The following is a 22,257-nucleotide window of genomic DNA, read 5'->3' as shown; positions in this document are numbered from 1 at the left end:
CTCTAGGAAACTTGTTATGAAGAAGGTTGGGGAGTCACTGCAAATGAGCAGGGCTTTCCTTGATGATCTTTGAAAATTATAATGGAGGACATCTTACAAGGCGCTTTTTTTTTTTTTGTTACCTGCTACTGTAACTATTATTGAGGGTGCAGGGAGGAAGGGAAAAGACCTTGAAGAATGACTGATCCCTGTCAGTTAGATATTGAGAAGAAATGGCACCTTCATGTATCCGTGCATCACTGGGGTTTCTCTTTTCTTCACTGCCATTTGTGTGGCTGTATCAGTGGCATTAGCAGTGGTGTCAGCAGCTGGATGGAGGTGCTAGTCCAGACCTGTCTGGATATCAGCACTGTTAAGAGAGGGTAGAGTACCAGTCCAATGGCTGAATCGAACTGTAAGCCAGTAGAGGGGCAGTTTATGAAAGTAAAATCATCCTGAACTGTGTCTAGACTCCTGACCCTGCCATGAGGAAATAAACAAAAATAAACAGAGTACCGGTGAATTTCATGGGTGCTGCTGGAGAGCAGCCAGGGAGACACCCAGCCCCATAATGGCTCCAGGCTGTTCTGTATGGACAGACAAAGCAGGAAACCAATGCTGCACTGAGTCTCTGCACATTATCTAGGGACTAAGCGCATTAGAAAGAGGAGAAAGTAATGTCTGACTGTGCCATTTCATGAGTGTCTCTGAAATGACACGCCCAGTCCTGTTGCAATTTAAGTTAAAGTGTTGTATAGGAAAGAAAAACTAGAATGCAGGGGAATGGTCAGCCTACAAACAAGGTAATTATTAAAAATCATACTAAAAATTATTTTTCACAGTGTCAAGAATTAAGACCAAAAATTGTGCTTTTAGACTAAAAGAGGTGGCATTTATTTCGGTTATAGTCTTAGAAGTGCATTTTTTTGGTAAATTTATTTTAGTTTTAGGGTAACCATACAGCTTCATTGGCATGCCTGTTAGTGCCATGGAAACCTTCTGGTTCTGTAAATAAAATGTTTTACAAGCAAAAGGTTGAAGGTTGGATTGTGCATTTCACATGGGAATTCAACTCAAGTATAATTTGGTATGTTGGCTGGCTGCTACAGAAATGTAATGTTTTTTGTTGAAGAGCACATAAGTAAACGTTTTAGTAACACTGATGTGATGAGAAGGTAAAAAATTCAAGAGGATCAGAGCAGATGATGTAAGTGATACTTGTTATCTCTGATCCCTCTAATTCCACTGCTCACCAAAGTAGAATCAGAAAGGAAAAATGACATTTCAACTACTGACACAGAGATGTACTCAAGATAAATGAGAATGGATCCTTCCAAGCCCCTCAAGCATAAAAGACCTATTTTAGATCATGTCTGTATTTTACACCAAGCCCTTCTTTTAATGTGTGAGCTTTTAAAAAACAAACCTGCCCCCTCACCCAACAAAAACGAAGCTAACAAAAGCAAAAACAACAACAAAACACACATAGACACAAAACTAAAAGAACAAATCCCATCAAAAGCCAAACCTCTTGTTTCCATGTCATGTGTGCATAACTACTGTCCAATTCTTTAATTAATCTTTATAAGTGAAATATTTTTTTTTACCCTTCTACTACTAACATTTTTTTCATGCTGATAGATTGCGCTCTCATAAACTTTTAAGTGGGTTGCATAACAAATGTACTCCAATGAATTGAGAAAATGAGAGCAAGGGAAAGAACCCTTTGACTAATGCTGAGGTTTTTTTTGTGTGGTAAAAATAAAGGAGTGTATGCTTCAGTGTATATATTTTTTTGCTCAGCTGGTTCAACTATAAACCTGACTTCAAAACTTAGATTCTTCAGGTTATGTTTTAAGGTTAATACCAACTGAATCATTTCCAAAGAGAAAATTCTTATTGTTGCCAAATGCTCATGTTGTTTTAAATATCTAGGGGCTTGTCTGCACTGGAAAATGAGGAAGTGGAGGGTAGATAAAATAAATCCTTTAAGTGATATTAAGCTGCTGGCAGGATAAGTGAGAGCATTTCCACAGGGGTTTAATATTCCTTGGTTTGTAGAATATGTTAATAGAAAATGAAGAATATTTGAAAGAATGTCTGTTCTGTTCCCCTGCTCCAAGGCTGGATCAAATATCTGCATTGACTTGACTTAGAGTGGGTCTCCTCATTTCTTTCAAGCCTCTTGTAGCAGAGTGTTGCTGAGAGCAACCAGCTGTCCACGAGATGAGTTTATCACACTAAACTTTTCTAATCCACAGTTTATGCTGCTTAAAGAATGATTTTGTGCCTTAAATGTGTGGGCCCACCTTCCTATTCCTTGTGGCTTTTCTTTGCAGAGAAACAAATTCTTATTGGTGGTGTCCATTCTACAAAGGCATTTTGGTTTTGTTACATTAGTCACTGACAAAACAAATGGCAGGCACTACCCATTAGGTGTCACTTGGTATTGTCTGGAGGGAGGGTAGCTTACAGCATTTTCCAGTCAAAACCTTGTTTTTCTCATACTTGTTTGACTTGGCTGATGTATGCAGAGAGAGGGGGGGAAAAATCAATTGTTTGAAAAGAAAATTAATAGAAAAAGAAATTAACACCCATCCTTGAGGATTGGATGAGTGTTCAGCCTCTTGATTGACAGATGCTGTTGACTGTCAGTTGGTCTGCAGGGTTAACTTCACTGACACTGCCCAGTCCAGCTTTGTTAATCCTAACCCTTCTCCCACCACAGTTACCCATTCAGTAGGCTTCTATTTGCCCAAATAGCAATCCATAGCCTATTCTTGTCTAGTCTTTTGTGTCTATGCCATTTTTTTTCCTCATCTGAGACTGGGTATTTTCCAAGGAGAATTTCTGATCTCTCTTAAGATGTTCTAGCAGTCGTTTTCTTTACTCTGCTAACTTTATGGATGATCAAATTGAATGATCTGTATCAGGAATATTTCTTCCATGCAGATAAAAGTTCTTGTTTTTGCATGAAAAAAAATAAAAGCATTTGGTCTGACTCTGTGCATATGTCTATGTAGGATAAATGCTATGCACAAAGTGAGAAAAAAATTTTATGAAGAAATGCTGACTGCTGTGGCAGAAGTTGAGAGAGAAGCAATGTTCTCCCAAGCCTGTATCCCTCTGCCGTCTGTTCATACCATACATTGCCAAACTCTATCAGATGCCTAAAGTATCCCTGACAGCTGAAAATGAAAAATTTTGAGTGCTTTGAACTTGTGAAGGGTCAGTTGGAAGCTGTTTAACTGAAATGTCTCTGTAACAGTGGTGTGGCATATATAGGAAAAAATCTTTTCCTGCCGTCACCATCATCTCACCTGTGTGATAAGGAGATGTAGTACACGTTTCTCTGTAATAACAGTAATAATAGAAGAAAAAAGATGTCCATTTAGCAGAACTTCCTGACTTAATGCCTATCCTCAGCTCCTGCAAGAAAACAACTATGATTATTTTTTGAACTGTGATTGTTTTCACAACAAGAGCAAGAAAGGCTTTAGAGGGAAATGTTCATGTAAGGAGGGATGTACATGTTAAACAGAAGCATCAATCTGATCATTTCCTTACAAGTGTTAGGGGTGCACACACTCCATCTTGCTCTCCACCATGTTTCTATGTATTTGTGCTCCAAGCCATTCCTCCTTGCTTTGATTGGACCATTTTCTCCAGGGTTCCTTTAATGGTTCAGCATGCTGTCTGTATGTGTTATGTTGATATGGAAGGTGTTGTTTGCATCTATTTTTCTGCAGCTTTCGGTATGTTACTATGATAAAATGTTACTGTGATATTTTTTTCTTTGGTATATATATGTAGTTTTTTATGGATCCTATGTTTTTTTCTCTTTAAATTAACATTCTTTTGTTTTTTCCTATTTTTCAAAGTATCTGAAAATAAATGTGGGCACTTGTAGTCCTTTTCCTAGCACAGCTGAAAGCAAGCAGCGATTCTTGAAGAGACAGGAGGCAAACCTCTTCTCTTGAATGCCATTACCACTAATATGCTTGATTTGAACTTCTGCTCCCCCTCCCTGTTTTGTTTTACTTTATGAATCTTTGATCTCTAGAGTTTACTGTTCTCTTTCTTTGCAGATGCCAGTGTATTATTACCCATCTGGTCAGTACCCTACCTCAACAACTCAGCAGTACAGACCCATTGCCTCAGTTCAGTACAACGCACAGCGGAGTCAACAGATCCCCCAGACTGCCCAGCAAGCAGGTATGTACATCTGGTACTCATTTCTTCAGCTGCTCACAGTGCCTTTGCAGGTGAAACCTGTTGGTTGTGCTCTAACTGAACAGCAGAGGAGAAACCTGATTGCTGTTCTGTTTGAAAATACAGTGGAAATTAGAAATTGAGAAATGTTTTGCTTGGACATCCCGAGCAATGGAAGAGCAGGGGTTGCATCCTCCATCCCTGCTGTCCTGCATGCAGTGTCCTCAGTGTCCATGCTCCAAGTGCTGGACACAGAGAGAGCTGAGAGGGCGCTGATGTGAGCAGTCACAGTGCACCTTCAAGCCACCCATTGTGGTTGCCCTCTGCCATGGGAGCTCCTCAAGTGTCTGTAGTGCCCTACGTGGGTGGCAGGCCTGCAGTGAGGCAGAAGGGGCCGGTGGTTCTCCACAGCTTGTGCTGTGCCTGTGCCAAGGAGCGGCAGGGCTGTGCGCGGTTGGCGCCGCGGGGAGCGGCTGCCCGCAGCAGTGCGGCTGGAAGGGGGGCCGTTACACTGTAAGAGAGTGAGTAGCAGGTCTCACAGTGAACCGGTCTCTTTTCCTGCTGTGTCACGCCACCCCGCATCACTCCAGAGTGACAGGGACAGAGGGGCAGCTGGGCTGGCGCGTGTTGGGAGAGAGCAGGAATTGTGGTTGTCAAGGAGTCGTCTCATGTCAAGGGAATAAACAATTCTGGTGTTGGAGATTTTTTAAATTTATTTATTTCCTGTCTGTTTCTTTAGTGCACAACTTCCCTCATAGGGTGTCTCAAACAGTAACTCCAGGCATAAGGGGAGGAGGTGGAGGGGTGAGTTTTGTTTTTCCAGATGTGCCAGCTAGAACAAAACATTCATCATTCCATCTCAGTTTGGCAGAAATCCTTTAGAATGGCAAAGCAGATTCCCTGCAATATCCTTGATGTGGAAGTCATTTAAGATGCAAGTCAAGAGCCCAGACATGAGATGTGAACAAGACTTATGGGGTCATCCAGCTTGTCTACCTATCTCCGTAATGTGACTGCTGGCAATTTTGTTCCACTCTCTCAGGCGCTCAGGGAGACAAAGACATGGCAAACACAGCTATAACTAAGCAATTCATTACTTTTTTTTTATGCTGTTCTGTGTTCTAATAAAATTGGTGACATTTTGGTCAGTGTCAGTGGTGACTGACTGTGTCTGCTTTCATACCTTTATATTATACATTCCTGAGAGAGAAGAGGGTGAAGTATTGCACAAAGGTCATCTGTCTCTTCTAGCTTCTCCTGCCTGACAGTCTGGTACCATATTTATTATCTCTATATAGTAGATCCTTGAAACAAAGTGCAAATCAACTTAGATGACTTTATCTAGATCTACTGTGTTGTTATAAAACCATATTTATCAGTTTAATGCTACATCTATAGCCTAGTGGAGAATATGGTAAGTGATATGCACAAGAGATGGTCTGACGTATGAGTGATGTTCCGGAGAAGATCCAGCTGGGTGAAAATCCTAGTTTTAAAGATATACTGTAGCACAGGAGCTGTTGAGTGCAGACAAATGCAGAGATGCAAATGCTAATTTTGTTTCAGTGTTTACTGCATTGTTTTCCTTACATGTTTGGAAAACACGAGTCAAGGAGTTTGTGTAAAATCTCTAGCGCATCGGTCTTTCCCTGCAATCCACTCTTTGAGCTGCCTGCTCAGTTGGAAGTATTATTTTTATCTCTTGTTTAAAAATGAAAACATTGTGTCTACAGTTTAGACTCCCTGCTGTGGTGATGATTTTAAGTGTTTAGCTATTCTCAGATCTTGAGACATGTCTGAGAACAATTTTGCACACTAGTTCATCCCTTTGGCCTCTGATACATCCTTTTCCCTAGTCACGGTCCCAGCGTGTGTTAAGTGTGACAGGAAGCAGATTGCAGTTCTCTACAGGTCTTGTTTTGGAGGTGGTGTAAGAATCGTTCAGATTTACCGCATCTCTTGGTATTTGGGAAACAAATAGCTGTGTATGACCAGAAAATAGCAATCCACAAGCAAGTGTTTCAGACTTCCATTTTCCTTCCCACACAGACTTAGCTTCAGATCAGCACATGAGGAGCCAGGGATAGCCAGGGGCCCGAACAAGAAGCTATGATGGAAAATAGTGTTTGTGAAACAGAGTGTAGTATGGGAATATTCAGGATGGGAAGGGTGAACAGATGGGAAGGAGGCAGATGAAACGATGATTTCTGAAATGGTTTCCCCAAAGACCTCACATCACTTGCTGCTGCTTCGGAGAGAGGACGGCTGCGGTGCAGGCCGGCCCAGGGGAGCCCCGCTGGACCTGCCGCAGGGCGAGCAAGGAGGCAACCTCAGCCTGGCAGCTCAGGAAATACTTTATTAAAATTAAAAATTTGCCTGCTTGGAGGAGCTTGTGGAAGCTTTCAAAGCAACAACAAGGAGTTCAGATCTTACTTCCCCTACTTTGGGATGCAGAGGTGAAAGTTTCATCTAATGTTAGCGATTTGTTTTCATTTTTGTTAGTAAAGGTCTCTTCAGGATGAAGCGATATTGATGACTTTTACAGCAAACAGCTAAAGCAAAATATCTGCACAGCATCTGTGGTGGCTGAGGGAGCCTGTACTCTCTCGTGGCTCTGGAAGAAGAGTAATATTGAGTTAAAATGGCTCCAGGGCAGAAAAAAGGATGACCTCACCTAAAATTAGATTAGAGCTCTGGCAGCAATAAATCATTTGGAGAGAAGGCTGAAAACATTTTGTGTCTTTATTTACCCTTTTTATTTTTATTTGCCTAAGTGCTGGCTTATGTGAGAACCTAAGTGACCCATTTCTGGCAGAAGCCTAGTACAGTGTCCTCCATGCAGATTTTTGTGCAAATGTCTGCCATTTGAATTATGTTCATTTCTGTTTGAGCCAAAATGTGGTATCAGTGTAAACAGAAATACTTTTGTTTCACTCATGCCATTGCTGCTCTTCTTCGTTATGCTTTTTCTGCACCATTTTCATGTTCTGAACTGCTCAGTGCAAAGTGTTGCCATTGGGTGGGGCCAGGGTTGAGTTGGTGTCTGTCACACCATGTCATACGTACAATGTGATAGGTGGATTCTTAAGGTGTGTTCAGGCAGGTATTCTCAAAAACAGTATGCTCATTTTTCAAACCATTTGGGTACGTTGCTGTTTAAACCATTTCTGCCCTCTGTAACAGGTGATACTGTGGAGTGCCCAGTTTTGGGAGCACATGGAAGAAAATATTATTTTTGTATTTGCATCTAGCAGTGCTCTGTAAATTGCATGTCTGGCATCATCAGTATTTCATTCTTCAGTAATTATCTCTATTTTGATAGACTGATCCTAGTTACTGTCTGAGTAGAAAAATAGAGATGTATTGATGATAAATCAGTAATTATTTCTATTTTGTCATGACAGAAGAAGTCAGCAATGTTTTATTTTATATCTGTGTCTCTATTTTCTCCTATTTTAGCAAATGCTGAGCACTTGGAGGACTTTTCATCTCTGAAGTGCTTCATAAGTATGAGCTGGATAAATACATGAGTATTTTCCTCGGATATGCAACTCATATTGCTGTTCACAAATGAACAAGCTGCAACAAATTACATTATTTTTTTCCTTCTCTAGTTCATTGTTGTGTGTTTGCCTCATGTTCCAGATAATTTCAGAGTGCAACAGAAATTTTATGGATAAAATAATATTTATCTTCTTGCTTGAGCCTAGTTCTAAGAGGCTGTAAGCTTGATTCATCATGCACTTGTAAGGTAAATGTCTGTGGAGTGTGTTTTGCATCAGCAATGAAATAATCTTTTGAGGAGATTAAAACTGAGATCTTTAGTATATCTTTATGTAGCTATAGTACTTTGATAATAAGTTTTCCTGCCAAAACCTTACACTATAATATTTGCAAACAAAATAAGATGGTATTTGACATAATTTGTTTTTCTGTAATTTCTGGCGATTAATGTAATGATGTTAGGATTTCTCATATATTCAAGAATCAACAAATAATGCCATTATAACCTGTTTCAGGTCCCCAATATCAGGAAAAGACTCAGAGAGAATAGGAAATCTCTCTATTTTTTTCCTAAAAGCAACACATTTGCTTGTGTACAGTAGGCAAAGAAAGTCCTAATATGAGAAAAATATATATCTGAACATTGTTTGGGTGTACAGTCCTTTCTTAACCAGTGTTCATGGATTTTCTGTAAACAGCGTTTGTCTTGAAGAAAAGGTTCCTGATGGAGAGCAGTATTATAAGCCTTTACAGCTTCCAGTAAAGTAGAAGAGGTAATTGTCGCTTAAATGCACCTCTGAAACAAATTTTAAGTGAAGGCAAAATGTACTTAACAGAGTCCATAAATTTTTTAGGTAGGCATCAGAGTCAAATAGACAATGAAATACTGAATTTTTGCTTAATTTAATCATTTCAGTGTCAGCATAATTGAAGAGTGTTAACTTCAAGCCTCTTTTATCCTCTTTGTCTTCTGAAAGCATTTGTCACTATAAACTGATACTTAGTGGGAAAAAAAAATGGGGGAAGGGAAATGTGCAGCACTAAAAACAAAATTGGTTTGTTATCATGGTCATTAGAGAACCTTATAAAGAAAGATTGCTGCTTTCTACCTTCATTAGCAACCTGACAGGAGCTCATGGTCCATGATGGATTTGTTTGTATAATTCTGTCTATAATTTCACTGCTTATATAAACATAAACAACTTCAATTTTTAAGTATCTAATTTTCTGAGGAAACTGTTTCTCTAACAGTAATTGCTCACTGTGTTATTGAAATGGATTTGTAGGGAAGGTGTCCATCTGTGTTCAGTGCTATTCTTTTCAGCAGATACTGCTGCTCCTAAAAAGCAGTGAATCACAAGGGGGGTGAATCTCATTTTCACAGAGGCTTGACAGGAATAGGAGGCACAGAGTCCTACTGTTCTAGATACATAAATATAGTGCTGTGCTCATTAATGTTGATGGAAGGCTTTGAAATTTATAAGAATTTAGTGAAATAGTATGACCAGATCAAGAAGGAATTTGGAGCAATTTCAGTCGGACTAAGTTAAAAATTGTCATCTTGAAGTGATCCACACTGATGTTATTAGTTTCTGTTCAAGTATTTTATGTTTAAATTATCCAGAAGCTTAGAGCTTTACCTACAAGCATGCTTCCATTTAGACAGGATGTCTCATCCTGGGAGGATGTCAGGTAGCCCATGCTACCTGAAATTTTGTGCTCTGGATTTCATTCTTCTTACTGCCTGAGGAGGATGCTGTGAACAAATAGTTCATTCAAGACTTTTTCAGAAGGTTCCTGAATGAGTCAGGATTCAGGATTAAATTTTTTTTTCAATATCTAATCTTAAAACCACTAATCCTTTTGTCTTCCTGACTTTATGCAATAGTGCTGCACCAGTACTGAACCAGCATTCAACTTTATAGAATATCTGTAATTTAAATTAGTAGCAAAATTAATACTATCACACTTCCTACAGCATACCTGACTCTGAAAATTAAAAGATGAAATTACTTTTGTCAGAAAGCTTTGTTAGTCCTCAAATGACTTGTTTAATTATTCAGCATTCACACCAGGAGAGGGGAAGTATTGAGTGAAGAGAACACTGGTAGGTTCAGCAGCTACAATGGTCTTAAGACAGACACTTATTTCTGGTTTTCTTTCAAGGCATCACAAGTTGTATTCAACTTCTCTAATGCTAATTGGAGTTTAAGCCATTTATGATGGCATTTCTAGTGTTTCAAAGTAAAATACAAATTTTTTTAATTTTAATTTTGTTGTAGAGAATGTGTTAGTCTCATGTTAGTTAATACACAGGAGCAACAGAGAGAGAGGAATATTTCTAACAGTGTTGTACAGTAGACAGAACTTCAAATAGCCTTTGTAAAAATTACAGAGATAATGAAAATAACACAGTAAGGTATTCAACAATGTCTACAAAGAATCTTTGTATTTCTGGCTTTTCTTTGCCAAAAAGAGTCATACATCATCTCTGCTGCTAATTCTGTGTTGGATCAATGTGCAGCGCTCCCACTTCTTGCGGTGGAATTTTCCAGCACTGAATAATTGAGAGGTTTATATTGTAGTCCTTGAGAGCAAAGGCAGATTTCTTTTTTTTTTTTTTTTTCGTGTTCTGATACCATCCTGCCATTGGCAGAACTAGTGGAGCCCCGCCATTGACAGAAATGCTAGAAAGCCTTTCTGCAGGGACAGAGGCCATCTCCAGCTCTGCTTCAGGCACGCTGCACACAGGGGGTCTGTAGACTTTAGGGCTCACTTCTCTGTAGCTATTCTGCAGATGAAAGCATGCAGTGGAATGCAGAAGTGGAGGGCTTTTGGGTCTCAGCTAATAATGGAAAAAACTCTGAATGTACAGCAGAGATCTGCACTGCGGGAAGGAAGAGCAGGGAGAGCTTTTGCCTCACAGTTGCTATTGATTGAGGGTTTAAGAATTGAAGCACACTTTGCAGTTGTAAAACTCCATAGAACAGGAGACATATTTAGATTGGGAGGCAGTAAAAGAATCATGTGTGAGTATGCTGGAGGAAGGGGTCACAGTGTGTGTTCAGTGTTAGGGCAGAGGAGCTCAAGAATGATGTCACAGTAACTGAAGCAGTGCTCTGCTAACCAGTCCTGATATATTATAAAGTCACAGTGTCTTTACCTGAATTTTGTTCAGCCTTTGTCAGAGGCTCTTATTGTTTACCTAAACTACCCACAGGAACAGCATCCCTCTGCAAATACAAGGACATTTTTATTTGCACTCACCAATGGTAGTTATATAGAATGTATGAATTTATATAGCAAATGAGCATTTTTTGAAAGTTCTCCTTTGTTAGTTTGCAAGTGAAATAATGCTCATAGTATGGCTGTGTAAAAGAGGCAGCCCTTGAGTCTTCCCAAAGAAAGCAGCTGGTTTCCTTAGCAACTGGCAAGGATATGTGATACCCCTCCAAAAAGTTCTTCGCCTCTTCCCCAGGTCCTGCTCTCTGCTGCAGCTCACTCGTTATGCACCAGAGCAGAAAGCATTCCTGCAGCATGAGCTAATTGTAGTGCATGATGGCTGGTAGCTGTCATTGGTATTGAACAGAAAATTTAAAAAAAATTGAATTTGCTGTCTGAGTGTCTGGCTCTAACAACAGCTTGATTATTTCTGTTATTACTAGTAATACATAGCCCCTGCTGAGGTTTCACTTCCAGTGGGTATCTCTGGCATTTGTCATGATGAATGATAAGGATAAACACAGGTTTTCTTGCTGCAGACCCTGGTGAGGGTTCTTTCATGTCTGATGGGATGTAGATTGAGGAAGGAAAGAGGTGTTTCTTTATTTGGCCTTGGTTGCCAATCCTAGGACTTTGCTGTAAATGCAAGTCATTTTATGTTAATTCACTCCAGAATGGAAAAATAAAGCTGCTATTTCTGCTTCTGCTTATGTGTTGGTGGCAAGACATGACTATGACCCGATCAGGAATGTTATTTTCGGGATGGAGAGACAAACAAGCAACACTACTCAATATGTTGAACTGCAGTTCCTTGTTCCACAGTACCTTTTTTAGAAGTTTGTATCCCTAGTGCAGCAAGTAATGGGAAGTTAGATAAGCTTTTATCCCAGTTTTTCTGAGAAGAGCTGAGATTAAAAGTGCTTCAACATAGATTTTCATTTGAATTTTTACATATTTAATTTAACATTTCTTTTCAATGCACTTCCCAGGATCCTAGTGTGTTGGTTACAAATGTGGTCTTTTGATTACAAATGGTCTTTTGATTACTGTCATGTAAATGCTTAAGGACAAAGAAAAAAAAAGAAGCCATGCTGTGTAATAATGTCTTTTTGTCATACCAAGGAGCTATAGCAAATCTTAAGACACCTCCTAACTAAAAACTAGGTATGAAGAAATGCAAATATGAAGAAATTTTCTGTTTCACTCGTGGGACCAGGCAGAGAGCTTGCAATCAAGGCTAAAGGAATGTTCAGGCATCTGCCATGGTGGCCATCCAGTTCAGGGCTGTTTTCCGTCTCTCAAAAATGTTCCTTAGCTTAGGTAAATCAGAAAAAGAAAGAAAAAGCTTTTACTGTGGCAACTGTTATTCATTCACACCTGTAAAAAGTTGGGCATCCAAAGCTACTACTGAGTGCTGAAGACAGGAAGCATATTTTTTATATTGTACATATGGAGTCCCCAAGTGTGTTTTCCTAAATGTTAGTGTTTGGAGTAATTTGTGGATTTGCTGCTGTTTGAGTTTCTCATTGTCTTCATTCTTGGTGTTCCTTAGATTTGCTCACAGAATGAAAACCCACAGCCATCATGAGACATGGGCAGTGGACTTTGCCTGAAAACACCAGCAATGTTTTTCTTGTAGCAAATAATCTCTTTCTGAAGGATCTTGGCCCTGTGGCATTGCTTAAGGGAAAAAAATGAAGGAAAAAAAAAACCCCAGCTGTTTCTGAGCAAGCAAATATTTAGGCTATGTCTATGTGTGTGTGTGTATATATATATATGTATGTATATGTGTATTCCTTCTCTTTCTGTCACTCTGCATTATCAAAACATTTTGCTATGTGCTTCAGCACTGTCCTCAGGGCTTCCAAGTGGCATGCTGGTAAAACAGAACATCTTCAATAGCATCTGCTCAACACTGCTGCATTTCCAGCTTTCTCTTTGTTGAGAGCTACCTTCATCAGGTACTGAGTCTGCAGGAGTGCAGACCGTTTTACAGGTCCTACAAATGAACCTCCACAAATTGAATTTTTAAGGTTCCCAAGCACTACTTTATAGAATAAGAAAAAGAGAGGAAATGTATTAAATTATAAGAAGCAATGTGCAGCTTCAAAATTATTGCTGGATTAATAGTTTGTATCAAATGGCAATTTTCATTCTCTCTCAATTGGAGAAATAGAAAGCAATTAATCTTCTGTAGCACATTGTGAAAAATAAGGGCTTCTACAGGATCTCAGTGAAGCTGTTCCTTCACTTAACCTTGAGCTGGGCAATAAATAATTATAAATGCAGCTACGTCGCAAGGCAAAAGTAATTTGGGGAAATAGAATTATCATCTAATGCAGGAATAAGAAACTTGAATTAGGTTTCCTGATGTTCTTTGTTCCAGAAGAGTATGAATTTGATTGTGATTTGTGCATAAGAGAGTGGAGCTGGGGTTTTACAGAGTGGATTTTATACCCAAGCTAACACAAGATGATTTATATTGCAATGTTGACATAGGCAAATGCTCTTGTGCTCTCTCAGCTATAGCTCACATAGAGCCTCTGATGAGAGGGCATGTTTAACAGAGGGAGAAGGTAATGTCCAAGGTGCATGGGTGCATTAACATCTGTCAAAGAGTTTCCTGCTCTTCACTAAGGGCTCCCTATTGTCAATACTGCCTTCCACAAAATTTTCAGTGGGTCCCTTCATATAAAGTTTCTGTTCCACTGTGGAGTGCCGCTTAGGAGACTGGGGATACAACAGAGAGCTGCTTCATCCTGAGCTTCTCTCCTGCCCACAGTGCCATTCCTCAGAGCTCCCATGCATGCCTTGCAGATCCCAAAGCAGTGTTGTTAACCTCGCTTCACCTTGGGACTTTCCAGCCACGTCAGTGGAAGCTGGCCAGTGAAAGGATCAATGAAGCATGTGTGAATGGGTCAGCAGCTCATGTCATGGAGCAGTGCACAGGATACTCTGGGAAGGAGAGGCAAAGGATGTGAGAAAAAAAATAAATGCAGGAGTGAAAAGAGCTGTATCTTTTTAGTGCAGAACCCTGCCTCAGCATACTGCTCCACTAGAGCAATAGGCAGGATCTATTCAAGCCCCAGGCTCATTCCATAAAAATGGGAAGCCATGAGTTTATGTCGGTTTCTGTTCAGGAAGAAAGTATTCCTAAATATAATACAGCAAATATTATTCTGCTTTTCTTTCAATTGTTCATCTCTGTTTCCCAGAAATCTGTCTTTGCAGTATGAGCAGCAAGAAGTTTGTTCCTAGAAAACACAGCTAGCAATGGCAGTGGGTTTGTGGGACACTGTTGAGTCTGCACACTAATTTCATGGAGATAATGTATGTCTGGAGTGAGCCATATTTGTACTTCCCTGGTGGACACGTCACACTGATTAAGACTCATCTAGTTTCACCCATTTCTTCTAGATGTTGATAGTGTGCTGTGGAGCACTTACAAACTAAACTGAAGATTTCTTTCTTTTATAAAATTTAAATAAATGGGATGTACAGTTGCTCATACACTCATAGTTTCTTCTCTGGAAATTTGAGACCAACCAAATAGCTACAAAGGCTGATGTGGTATGTCAAATTTATGAAATTGAAGAAGGTATGGAATAGAAGATACGGAACTAGCATTTGTACCTTCACCCACACACACACTTTCCCCCCCTTTGATGTATTTATTTGTTACATTATCAGGAAAAGTGTAGAAGTGCAAAGCTAACCATTTTTTATTAAAGGGTGTGTGTGGTCTTAAATCAGTTTTCTGACCAATTTGAAACCCAGAGGAAGGGGACATTTAGTTCAGTATCTGTCTGCTCAGTCTGCTTGGTCCTAATTGCTACATTGCATAAGTTTAGGGTGGTCTTTGGAATGCATTAGACTGCTTTTTTTGCTATAATGTGGCCCATTGTGTATTTAGAAAGGTATGATTTATTGGAGAAACAGGTGTGGGCACATGGAAAACCAATTTGTCTTAGAGAGTTATTTCTAGATGACTAGAAAAATGTTGATTCCAAGTAGGCCATAATTAATCAGCAAGAAGTCTTTTCCTGAGTTTCCTCCTGTAGGTAAACAGACTCAGGACATCCATCAAATTGAAACTGAGAGAATGAGGGGGGAACAGCCTGAGTCTCCAGTTAGCAAAGCAGCTGTATTTCTTTGAAGGAATCCCAGCAGGGTGCTTTGCTGAGTGACTGCAAAATTGGCTTTGAAAACAAATCCTGAATTTCTTATTTTTATAGGTTTTTTTAAATTTTAATATACTTCTGGTGGCTGCTGCATACCAAGAAGGTGAACAATGGCACAGAAAATGGGCTGATAAACCAAAAGCTTTCTCTGATTTCCCCTGAAGTGGCCTCACACCTTTTCTTTTATCTTCTTTTCATTATGTTGTGGTGTGCAAGTCTATCAGTAGTTACTTAGGGAGCTCTAATCATGCTGAGCTCACTAAGCACAAAAGTAAATGTCAAAAACTTCTGTTGATTGTCTGGTTTAAAGCAGCTTTGTCACAGTGCTTTCAAAAGCTTTAGGTGTGGAGAGGTTTGATCTGGAGATGAAACAAGTGGTAGCCTAGTTTTTATGCTATACTCTAGTAAGTTTTGTTAACTGTAAATGTGATTTCACTTGGTTTATGTCTGTTTTGTGCTGTGAGAGATCTGTAATGCTGAGAGGTAGGGCTTGCATTGCACACTGTGCTGGCCATGGAGCAGGGGTGAATGTTGGTGGATCTGCCATGCAGATGGTTGATTTCTGATTTTTCTTTAGTAGATGCAAGAATATGTCATTCATCTTCTTGTTCAACAGTTTGGGAATTAAAGTCACTTTATAATACCTAAAAGTCAAAGAACTCCCAGCTATCCTTCATTTAGGGTAAGGTCCATAGAGCTTAATGATTAAAGAATATTCAGGGAAGGTGGAAGCTTTCTGGATGTGGAAAAGGGGGGAGAGTTTGAGTGTCCATGGCAGGAATCAGCCCTCAGAAAACCACCTGCTTAATTTGCAGGACTTGACTTTCCAAAATCTGAAGAACTAGCTTGCTGGAATGAATCCAAAAAGTCCAGCAATTAGGTGAGGTCATGCATGTAGTTTCATAATTAGGTCGTGCTGTAAATGAGGAAAAGCCATAATCAAAATCGTTATTCAATTCCTTAGGTAAAGGTCATGTGTCACATCTTTCTAGTGGTTTTGAAACTAGGTATAACTTTAGATTAAGTTTCCAAAAATGCCTATGAATTGCTTAAGAAACCCCCTTAGTCTTCATGTACAATGAAGATAGTAAAAGCACTGTTTCAGGATTCAATGTATTAGCTGAATGTTTGTCTTTGCTCAGATATTGGCTATCCAAGCATTTTTGTTGCTTTCTAGTGTCTAAAGAAGGACTGAATTAAGATGCTGAATCTGTCTTTTTAAAATGTAGTTTATCTGATCACCTGTAATTTCTACAACTCACTGTATCTGTCCCACTAGGGACACAGCCTTGGACTGCTGGTGTCCTTGGGAAGATGTGTGTGGGGCCCAAGAGCTGTCCTTTGTTGCATAAATGTCGGGGTCTTCCTACGCAGAACTGCTTGTTTCCTTAGGAACGGTGAATTCTTCTTGGATCCCAATTGGCCAGCAGCTGAGTTTTTAACACCTTTAATACAAATGCTTTGTCATGACCCCAAGACAAGTTTGTGTGGAGATTTTTTTCCTTTTTTTTTTTTTCTCCTTTAGTCTGCCTTGTGTCCATCTGTTTCTTTCCAAAGATGAACCTCTTTATAAAATTCACAAAACCCCTACATGTGTGTCTTCTGAGTAAGAGGAGAACGTGCTTAGGTACGTCTGTTCTCCCCCGTGTGACTAAACAAGGGGAAAAGAAAACTTGTGGCTTCCAGCACCACTCTCCCCGGGGCAGGAGGTTAACATTTGACAAGATATTTGCCCTTTTGAAGAGCCCCAGCAAAAGCAGATGCAGATTTCATCGAGACTTGATCTTTTGAAATTCACTTTGCCTACTCAGCCAACTTCTCACAGGATTTTTCCCACAGCTCACAAAGGATCCATCTGGAGAAAACTGCTAAGCAATGTTTACCAATCCATCTGTGCTCTTGAATGTCTAGACCTGTGTAAGGGCTGAGGTAAAGTCTTTATAAGCTGTCGTGCTGAATACTGTTTTGAAGTCCTCCTGGGATTTGCAACATAGGAAATGTAAAGATTAGAAATTCTGCTGAAGCATTTCTCACATTAATTCCAATTCTTCAGCAATTTTTAGGGCAAATTCCATTGTAGTATACATGATTGTTAGGTAATTAAATACTGGATCTCATTCATATGTGCCTATGTCACTGGAATTAAGGTTGTAGGGACTACTTTTGCATTGCCTTTTTTCTGATTTCTAAATATTAACCTTGCTCCCTGGTGCTCTCCAAGGCCATTCAGACACAAATGCATCGACCTGTATTCCCATTTTTGAAAGCTGGAAATATGACCTCTAAAGAGAATGCAGCTATAGCCAAGCAATGACAAATTTCTTCCAGTTTTCAGTGCTTGTTTTTCATTTCAGGGATCTGTTTGTCTCTGTATAGTTGTCAGTGTGTGTGGTTTGATGCAGATTTATTTATCAAGCTTTTTCTTACATTCATGCATCCCTAACTTTAGGAATAATGCAGTTCTCTGCTGAAGTGTCCTTCAGTAGTGAAGCTGCTGTGATCACACTGTGGAAGAGCAGGGCTGGCATGAAGGGAATCTTGGGGAGTGTAAGATTTCTCTTTAGTTTGGACCTTAACCTTCTGCTGGTGTGAGCTGACATTTGGACAGGTGCATCTGCACAGACCATCCTGCACCATCAGAATTCTGATTTGCTTGCAGGGTTGGGAAAGAATGGTGCTGCATACTAAAATATATGCAGGCTTTTCATCCTGGCTACTTCAACCTTTGGTCTTGAAAAGCAGATTATTATCTATTGAGTAAGAATTGCATTTGTATTTTGGCAGTATGTTAAAATAGAGCCTTAGCAAAGAGACACCAGTTGCCCTTGCCTGAGAAGTAATATTGATTTCAAGAAGATGAAGAAGCTTTTGTCTTCTTGTTACAAAAGATTGTAATATTGACATAACAGAAACTGAAAAATTGAACATAATGTAGTGGGGAATTTTCCTTTCATTTGAAGGACAGCACTGCAAAAACATTCTTTTTAGTTACTAGGCTGTAAAAGCATGTGACAAAATACTCTCAGCTTTTATACTATATTTACCTTCCATGACAGCTTTCCAGAACAATGTCTTAGGCCTGGGAATCCTGCTGCTCTTTTCTTGTAGACCTAAGGGACCTGACATGTATGGAGCAATTCTAGTTTTTGTGTTAATTTGTTTGTGTTGCTGAGCCCACATGTAAAGTCATGGCTAGGATATTATTGAATACCTAGTATAAATGAAGGGAGTGGTGGGGACAATATACCTCAGCAAGTTTCAGAGACCACATTTTCTGCTTTCCTTTCGATGGTGCTTTCTGTGGAATCTTCCCTTGCAATGAGAATAATGAAATCACAAGTCCATCACACTATTAAAAGATGCTAGGTTTTGTTCTGTAATGAAATCTCAGAGGCCCAGGACACCATTCCTGCTCTCCCTTGGGAAGAAAAATGAGCTGCAGCTGCAGCAGCTTGGCTGGCTGCTGTGGCCAGGGAGGCTGGGAAGCTGTCAGAGGAGCTGGAGATGGAGCAATAGGTTTCCAGTAATTTTGGCTCTTTAGACAAAATAACATCTGTGCCCATAAAGAGAAGTTATCCTTCCAGGGAAGTGTCCTGAAAGACATTTCAAAGCCTGCAGTGCAGAAATGGGGTTTTGGGAAGAAGGTGGATTTGGAACGTATTTAAGAGTGAAATCTTCAGGGAACAGGGGATAAAGTGAATGTTTTCTGGGTTAGAGTATGTGGGAGGAGTATAAATAAACATTTTCTGGTCACTTTTACTGTGACTGCTGGAATGCTGTGAGGGTTATTTCATGGCTTCAGGAGATCAAGTCACAAGGAGGTGATGGGGCAGGGAGGGGTATTACTGTTTCTTCTAAATAAAGACAACAGGCTATAGCAATGACTGCTGCCTCCTACCCAATTTGCAGTAGAGGGGGATTATCCCTCCCCTGCTCAGAGGTAAAGTTTAGTAGAATATTTCTGATTTTTTGGTAAAGTAGAATTTGAGGAATGCTGTGGACATTCCTTTATTTAAAGTGAAAAACATGAATCTGAAATGTATAGACTAGAAAAAGAAAGGGGGGAGTGCATTCCTTGTTCCAGTTTCCATATCCAAGTTGTTGTTGAAGGAACAAAAATGCTCCTATTTCTTTCCCTTGCTTGAAGTAATCTATTTATGCCTTGTATTTCTATGAAGTGCTGTAGAAAAAAATTGTAATTGCATTGTATGAAGCTAATTCTTCTACGCTGAATTAAGTTTAAAATAATGTTGAATCCATATTTCCATTAGCAAGCAATGAAAAAGCTATTAAGGCTAAGGCATAACACACAATCAGTTCAATTCCTGCAAATATTTCTACAGAAGCGTGGTGCTGCAGAGCTGTAAATAAATGGAATACCCTGAAATGTGCTGTAGTATCAGTGCTACCTAAAATTTCAATTCAAGAAAAAATATTTTTTCTTCTGTTAGATTAGAAGTACAGAGGGGGAAGGTTCAAAGAGGTACTGAGCTCTTTTTTCCTATATGTTTTAGGAAAATTAGGAAAATCAGTTTTATCACTTTTGCATTTTCTCCAAGCCCCCACCTGTAGGGAAAGCATTTAGCTCACTTACTTTTAAAGTATCAATCCATGTATAGGTGTTTTATATCCTTTCAGTTATGGTGTCACTGGGCCATTTTTCATTCTGAGCCAGTAAATACAGAAAAACTCCAGAAATGGCCAACTTCCACTAAAAAGTTACTCACAGACTCATTCTGTTAGCATGCCATATGCCTGAGGTCCTCAGGTTATACAGTAATGGGTATCATAGAAATAGGATAGATACTCATTATCACTTCCCAAGGGAGTGTTTTGGATTAAATAAGTTAAAAATTCCCACCAGGCAGGAAGTCTTTGTTAAATGTGCTTTATTTTTTGCAGATGAGCTCATTACAGTATAACTGCTGATAAACTTCTTTTGATCTATGGCAAGATGTAACTGCTTTGGCCCAGCCATTAATTCAGGACACAAAGATGAGCTTACCAGTGTGTCAGAATGGGAGGACTGCAATAATTGGAGGCAGATATAATTTATTAAACTTTCCCCTAGTAATATGAGAAGAGCCTGAGACATGGCTCTCCACAGCACTGCCCGGGGCTGTGTGCTCTTCAAAGGACACCCCCTGAAGTCCAGGTTGACTCTGAAGTCAGTGTTCATCTATGCTGGTACATCAGAGGGCAGAATTTAGCCCAAAGTGTCTTAAAATAAGTTTTCAGTGCTTTACATTAGCAAAACCCTGCTGTGGGTTAAGGCATTGTCATCATGCTTTTTCTGTGCTCCTTTGCCAGTGCTGCTCTGAGCCCTGGGAAGAGCGTGGCTTTTTCTGTGAGATTGAGCTGCTGTGATCAGTGAACAAGTGTGCCCAGAAACTTGATTCCCTCGCAGAAGGGGTGCTGCAGGTGGGGACTGCAGCGTCCCCATCCCATTCTGGGTGTTTGCAGAGCTAAACCACAGCAGCTCTTGGGTCCCTTTGCCCACCGTGCTGAAGCCATGCAGTAGGTGTGCTCTAGGTCCATAGCCTGCAGCTTCCTTCAGTCCTACAGCCTGGAAGCAGGAGGCAGTTATTTTCCAGCTTCCACCCAAGAGGTGGCATCTAAATTGTGACCCTCTGAGGCAGACTTTGTTCTAGAGCCAATTTGTAAATGCTCTGTATGTCAGTTTTAGCTGGGAAGTCCCAATCAACTCTCACCATTGTAACATTATCTTCCAAAGAGCCAATGAAAATACAGCTTTGATGTGTTTCTTTTGGTGCTCAGATGCCATGGCCTGTGAGGTATTATCCTGAAAACCACATTATCACAGTAACTTAGGGCCTTTGGGCATCTGATGTTGCCAATTGCCTTCACTTCTTGCTGGTATGTAATTTATCACCAGCGTGGCCTACCCTGCTAATATGCACCCTTTGTGGGCACAGGCAAAGCTAATATACTTTCAAAGTGTATTTGAATTGCTTCCATAAATCACAGCTGTCACTGTGAGCAGTTTTATCACTTGCCAGAACAATATGTTATGCTCATGCTTTATAGCCTTGGTACTATTCTGAACTTCTATTTGTCTAAATTGTAATGCATCATGACTTATTTTATCAAACAAATTTGAGCAGCCCCAGGTTTTTTATTATTATTCTATTTTTACATGGAAACACTGTAAAGAAGAGCATTTTTATGGGACATGCTTTATAGTTTTAATTATTACTTTTTATTACTAATTAGCTCTAAGATCTCTAGCAGTTTGCTTTCTATTTGTTAATTTTCATTCTTCTAAGTTCATGCAGCTGGGGCAGCTTTGTTTTTGCAGCTCATTTCCTCTCCTACTCTGCTGTGTAGCAGGGAGAGCAGCTACATGGCAGTCATGAGCCATGGAGTTAGAGATGGGGAGGAGGAGCCTCATAGATTTTATTTGCTATCTGTGCAGAATATCCACCAAATTAATCAATTGTGTGGATTTAAAATAAAAAGCCTTGTGAAATCCACAAAGCACTTGCAGGCAAGAACTCAAGGAGAGAGAGCTCGAGGATGGTGTAGCAGGGAGGTCATGAGTAGTTATTTATGCCTAGGGCGTAACGAGTGCCTTCATCTGGGAGTGCTTCCCCTGAGCCGCAGCTAGCAGCTGGGAGCATGAGCAGCATGAGAGCTGAGACTCAGAGCTGTGCCTGGCTCAGGCAGGGCTGGGGAGCGGGACAGTCGTGCCTCAGCAGCCAGAGCCACCCACCTGGGCAGGGACCAGCTGTGCCTGCCCCATCCCTGCCCCGGGCGTGCGGCGCGGGGCTGCTGCCATCTGCCAGCCCAGCCTCCCCAGCAGGCAGCCTCTGCTAGCACCGCTGAAACTCTGCACAGGGGCGAGCTCGTCCATCATGTTTGACTTCTTCTGCCACAGATGGAGATCTGCTTGTGAGTGGCACCTGTGGCTGGTTTAGGACTTCACTGCAATAAGAGACTCTCCTCAGCTCTTCTTTCTCAGAGATGCTCTGACATCAAATGCACTGTTTCAAGAACAGTAAAATATCTCCTTTTTTTACAGCCATGCTTAAAATACCAGTGAGTATTTATGAACCAATTTGCCATGGCTTCTCCTGTGATGGGAAAAAAAAAGTATGTTTGTTTTTTTTTTTTTCTAATTGATGCAATAGCTCATTCC

At 40.2% G+C, this 22,257-nt stretch overlaps 1 protein-coding gene across 24 annotated transcripts in view; it reads left to right on the top strand.

Moving 5' to 3' along the window:
• ARPP21 (cAMP regulated phosphoprotein 21) overlaps positions 1–22,257 on the top strand; it is a 197,198-nt gene that overhangs the window by 156,588 nt on the left and 18,353 nt on the right. For all 24 annotated transcript variants that reach the window (XM_059488340.1, XM_059488431.1, XM_059488380.1 and 21 more), the window contains one exon: positions 4,068–4,194. In XM_059488340.1, the coding sequence (XP_059344323.1) occupies positions 4,068–4,194 (127 nt within the window). The remainder of the gene's footprint in view (positions 1–4,067; positions 4,195–22,257) is intronic.

The sequence above is a fragment of the Ammospiza nelsoni genome, chromosome 1 (genome assembly GCF_027579445.1).
Source record: "Ammospiza nelsoni isolate bAmmNel1 chromosome 1, bAmmNel1.pri, whole genome shotgun sequence".
Taxonomy (NCBI): domain Eukaryota; kingdom Metazoa; phylum Chordata; class Aves; order Passeriformes; family Passerellidae; genus Ammospiza; species Ammospiza nelsoni.
This window is presented reverse-complemented; position numbering and strand designations above follow the sequence as displayed.